Source organism: Pteropus alecto, unplaced genomic scaffold, assembly GCF_000325575.1.
Source record: "Pteropus alecto unplaced genomic scaffold, ASM32557v1 scaffold44, whole genome shotgun sequence".
Lineage (NCBI taxonomy): Eukaryota > Metazoa > Chordata > Mammalia > Chiroptera > Pteropodidae > Pteropus > Pteropus alecto.
Window position 1 is genome coordinate 6,258,555 of NW_006436812.1, and position 5,511 is coordinate 6,264,065.

At 59.6% G+C, this 5,511-nt stretch overlaps 1 protein-coding gene across 2 annotated transcripts in view; it reads right to left on the bottom strand.

The window, feature by feature from the left end:
* CACNA1H (calcium voltage-gated channel subunit alpha1 H) overlaps positions 1 to 5,511 on the bottom strand; it is a 71,863-nt gene that overhangs the window by 22,978 nt on the left and 43,374 nt on the right. For both annotated transcript variants that reach the window (XM_006913990.1, XM_006913991.1), the window contains exons 6-9: positions 4,899 to 5,217; positions 4,572 to 4,664; positions 2,724 to 3,513; positions 1,132 to 1,574 (exon numbers count right to left, since the gene is read on the bottom strand). In XM_006913990.1, the coding sequence (XP_006914052.1) occupies positions 1,132 to 1,574; positions 2,724 to 3,513; positions 4,572 to 4,664; positions 4,899 to 5,217 (1,645 nt within the window). The remainder of the gene's footprint in view (positions 1 to 1,131; positions 1,575 to 2,723; positions 3,514 to 4,571; positions 4,665 to 4,898; positions 5,218 to 5,511) is intronic.

Sequence of the window (5,511 nt, forward strand, 5' to 3'; positions counted from 1 at the left end):
AGAGCCCCAGCCTTACTGGGTCCGTTCTAACCTGCCTGTGTGTGTGGGTGCCTGCATGTGTGTGCACATACAACACCTGTGCTCATGTAAATGCCTGCATGTGTCCATGCATGTGTGCATGTGCCAGTGTGATCTGCTTCTGTGCATGTGCCTGCACACATGCTGCACACATGTGTGGGTATCTGCGTGACCATCCACGTGCACACCTATACACATGTCCACACCTACACAGATAAACCTTGCACACCTATACCTGTGGACACATACACATGTATGATCATGTATGTCTACGTGTGTGCACGTGCATATGTCCATGTGTGCATGTGGCAGAGGCCGTTCCTTACCAGTAGTCCCTTGAGGCCCCTGCTGTTCCTGCCCCGGATCTCACCTTCACAAAAAGAACCTCCCTGCCCAGGGTCTGCTTACAGCTGGTACTGCTTGGATCTTCCCTAAATCGCTCCAAGATGACAGAAAATGGCTTAAGTGACTTGAAAACTCACAGGGTAGGAGACAAGGAAGTCGATTTGGTTGTTACAAGTGAATTGGCCTTCATCCCGAGAATGCCATCTCCCTGCTGGACCGCACTGCTGCCCCTCCCTGGTGTGGCCCTGTGTGCTGGGTCTACAGCATTCAAGTGACTCGTGGGCCGGGCACCACCCCACAATTCCTCCTCCCGGGGCCTTTCTGTATCGCCGCCATTTCCGGCCACCAAGGGGCACCCCAGAGGGTTTGGCCAGAGGGTCTGGCTAAGGTAAAGGGGGGTCTACCGTCTGAGAGAGCTGAGAGAGAGGAGGGTCCTCTCCTGAGAAGACCCACCGGGTGATCTGATAAATGCCCTTGACTCCCTGCTGCCTCTGGGTCTGTGGTCTCAACCCCCGGCCCAGATGGCGAGAACCTCTGAGCAGGAGCCACGGTGTCTGTGTTCACCACTCAGCAGAGAGACGGCCCAAGGAGGAGAGGGGAGCATTTGCTGAGCACCTGATGAGAATTCCCCCAATAGATAATATCTGGCTCCATCACCACCCCGTACCCTACCCCACAACCCCCCGTGGGTCCACAGAAGGCTACGTGCTCCCTCGGGTCATGACAATCCCAACCCACGCTGACTGCGGGTGTTCTTGAGCCCCCCACCTGCTCGTGGTACTCGACGCCCATGCTCAGTGTGTTGGTGAGGATGGCCACCATGATGCCGCGGTTGAAGTACTTGCTGTCCACGATCCTGCGCAGCTTACTGCCGATGGCGGCCCACACTCGGGTCAGCCCGCCCTGCTCGCCAGAGCCCACCTGCCGCTGTGCCCGCCTCCGCGTGCTGCCCTGGCCTGGCGTGTCTGCTGCTGCGGGAGGCTGCATGGGGTCACGGCGGTCCCCGTGCCGCACGTCCTGCGTGAACTCATAGACCGCGTTGCTGTCTGAGTCTCCGCCCTCTGAGTCGCTGAACTCAAACTCGGGGTCTCCCAGAGCGCTGGCGCAGTATGGGCAGTTCTTCAGCTCACAGGTCAGCGTGCCCGCCTGGGGGCTGGGCAGCGGGCAGGGCACGCTCAGGCCGGACAAGCGGCTGGGAGCCTGGCCCAGTCCTGAGGGGAGAAGGGCACAGGCAGGGTCAGGCCACTCAGTGGCCACACCTGGGGCACCTGGGACCCACACTCACTGAGAGGCTATTGTGAACAGTTCACGTGTGCACACCTGGACACGCTCATATGGAGGCAACACACAACTCTGGGCACACTCACATATATACCTGAGCACACTCATATGTGCCCTGCATAGGTGTGCCCTGTTCATACTCATGGGCAGAGACACGGAGGGGCCACACTGTCCAGAGATGTAATAGGAGCCACTTTCTAGCAGCCATGTTAGGCAGGTGAAATTAACTTCCATGTTGCACGTAACCTGATACGTGAAAACCATCATCACTCCGACGTGGATCAAACACGGGGATGACTGAGGAGTGCTGGGCACTGACTCCTCGTGCTCAGTTTCTGGCACTGGCTGCACTCTGTCCTCAGAGCTTTGGCTTGGACTCGCAACCCCTCAAAAGCCTGTAAGGCCGGGCCCACCTAATAGGCAGTGCAAGGCTGAAAGTATATGCACTATGCATGCCACGCCGGCTCTCACAGCCCAGGCACGGTGCACGAGGGCAGGCACAGTGGCCCTGGCACACATCCCTACCCACTCCAGCTGCACCAGTCCACACACCTGACACACCTCTTGGGGGGGGCCTCAGTTTGCATGGGACCCCGTGTCTCTCCCCGTCAACCACTCATCTGAGGTGGGTAAAACAGAGGCCCCAGGTGGAAGAATGGTGAGGGGCACCTGGCACTCCTCCCCAACCTTTAGGGGCACTGTGACCTTGATTCCTCCCCACCCCGAAGAGGGGACGACCATTCCTCAGAAGTGGCCAGGCAGTGAATACAGGAGATAGTCCCTCTCAGAGTCAGGTGGGGGCCACACCTGCCAGCTCCAAAATTCTCACAGCCACGTGATAAACACTCTTGCTTCACTGAGCAACAGTTATTTGGGGCTGCTACAGGGTGGACGGGGCGGGGAACCCTCTCCCCGCTCTCTGCCATGTCACAGCCCGAGGCGCCCAAGCCCCCACTTCCAGGGCGCAAAAGGAAAAAGCTGGGCTAATGAGGGTACCCATGACTTCCCCGGAAGGCACGTGGGCGGGGATGTCCCTGGGTCCCATTTCACTCTCAGCAGGGTGAGACTGGGGTACTTACCGTGTTCCCCAACCAAATGCTGGATCTTCTCATAGGGGTCATGGCTGCTTAGGCTGAGGGGGCTCTGCCTTCCGGCTCCCGGTGGCTTGCTGGCCCGCTTTCCCTTGAGCCCAGGACTGGTGCCACCTTTGCCACCACCTACTGCCGAGGGCAGGATGGTGGGGTAGTTCATAGCACCCAGCCCCGTGGCCAGCTTCAAGCTGGCAGCAGTGGCCACAGCTTGCACTGCCCGGGCCCTCTCCTGCGGGCCCTCCACGTGGCAGTCTGCATGATACACGCTGTGCACTGACTCAGCGTCAGGTGGCCCATGGCCGGGGGATGGTGGTGAGGGCAGCACTCCGGCCCGCACCAGCTTGCCACCTCCAGTGCCTGGCTGGGGGCTGGGCCGGCGTGGGCTGCCATGGCTGAAGTGGTAGTGGTGGTGGTGATGGTGGTGGTGGTGGTAGACCAGGTGGTGGATGGAGGCTGTGCGCCTGCCCACCCGCCGTGGCCGGTGGCTGGTGCCCTGACCGTGCAGGGTGCTGGTGGGGTCCACCTTCTTGCGCCAGCGGCTCTGCCAGCGGGCATAGAAGCGCAGGCTGCGTCTCTTGACTTTGCGGCAGATGTGGCCCACATACTTGAGCAGCTCCTCGTAGCAACTGCCCGGCTCTGAGAAGCTGGCCAGTGTGCTGTCATCAGACAGGTAGCGGGCGCGCTGCTCCCGCATCAGCTGGTTCTCTCGCTGCTTTGTCTCTGAAAACTGTGTGGCGATCACCACCAGACACAGGTTGATCATGAAGAAGGAGCCCACCTGTGGTGGGCACACAGTGGTGAGCCTCCCGGCAGCCCGTGCATAGCCTTGCTCACCGAGCTGTGTGCCCCAGGGAACCGGGGAAGAGGGACATGGAGACCCGCCCACCCTGGAGACCGGGGCAGCGGCCGTGGTTTCTACTTGACAGTGGTCGAGTCCCCGATGAGATAAACACCGAGGCCTACTACGTGCTGCCCATTCCAGGGACCAGGGATACGGTCCCAACTGTGGCTGGCATGGGTGCCCAAGAGTGGGCGGGGTCCCTGCTGATTCGATGCTGAGCCCCAGCATCTGGGACAGGCAGAGTGTAGTAGGTGCTTCTCGCCTATTTGTGGGCAGATGCAGGACACATGAGGAGACCCTCCTTCCCGTCGTCTGTGAGGCTTGCTCCCTCTTCCTCAGGTCTGTCCCTGATGAGACTCTCTCAACTTCGGCCACCCTACCCCAGTTGGGCTTTCCTCTGTGGCAGGGTCACCATGCAACACTCTCCTCTGCTCGTGAAAACTGAGACGAGGAGGGATGTCTGCCTGTTCTGTTCACTGCTGGGTCCGTGCAGACTGCCTGGATCGAGTGAGGGCCACACCTGGGGCCACGTACAATGTGGAGGGCCCATGACTCAAAGAGGGTCCTAATTCTCCTGCAGCCTCTGGATTAAGACCTGGCCACGGGAGGGCTGTCTGAGGCTTCCCGGAAGTGAGCTCTCCCCTCCCATCCACACTGACTTGTCCGCCCGCCCCTACCTACTTCCTCTCACCCAGGGCTGCATAGAAGCCCCTTGCTCCACCACAGCCCCCGCACTAGCCTGCCTGGCAGCCTGAGGGCAGCCCTGGATCTCTGCTGCCCCTGCCCTGCAGGTTAGCCAATTCAAGAACCCATGAGGGACAGCAAAGACCAGGATGGTACGAGTAGGCTCAGAACAGGCCCTAGGGGCCAGGATGATATCCACTACAGAGCTTAGAGATGGAGCTTAGAGATCTGAGATTAGCTGTTACAACACAGACACACCTCCACCCACTAACACCCGTGGCTGCGAACATCTTGCCTTGTCTTATACTCACAATGATGAGCAGAATGAAGTAGATGAAGTTGTAGAAGGAGTGGGCGTCCATGACGTAGTACATGATGTCCACCCAGCCCTCCAGCGTGATCACCTGGGGTGGGGGGCAGACAGGTGGACACACAGATAGCCCTAGGAGAGTGGCCCTGGGTGGGTAGCAGGGAACTTCCTCACCTGCGTCCCCTTGGGGTTAGGCTGTGGGGTTGGCAGGGCTGGCGGAGCAAGTTAAGTCCTGCTTGGGCACCCCACCCCTCGCCCTGCACACTCGGCACCCAACGTGATGGAGAAATCGAGGCCACGGGCCATGTAGTCCAGAGCTGCAGCCCACCTGGAAAATGGCAATCCAGGCGTAGCCAATGTTGTCGAAGTTGATGGCGCCGTTGTGAGGGTTGAAGTCACCAGAGCGGCAGACGTTGTAGTACTGATTCCAGTTGATGCACGCGTTGTGGCCGGCACCGCCCATGCCCTCGGCCTGCGGTTGCCCATAGGCCTCCCAGCCCAGCGTGCACTCCACGCGCAGCTCGCGGCGGCTGGGGATGTGTGAGCACTTCTGCATGCCGTTGTCACGGCGCGAGGAGCAGATGAAGGGGTTCTCGTCGCCCTCCTCCGTCTGGTAGTACGGCCGCAGGAAGGTGAGGTTGCTGTTCCTGGGGGCAGGTGACCCCGTGTGGGGAATGGGAACAGAGACAAAGAAAAAGAAAGGGAACGGGGAGGGTGAGGGAGACACAGTGGGAGATACAAACAAACAGAAAGATAGAGACAGAGAAACGTAAAAGGATAGAAACATAAAAACAAAGATGAGAGACAAAAACTCAGGTCCAAGATAGAGATATTCTAAGGAGTGCCCTTGGGGGTGGGGCTAATAGGGAAGAGCCTGCTGGGGGGTGGGCACTGGAGGGGAGGCACTTCTGTGTGCAGGCTGCCCAGAAGAGCCTTTGGGG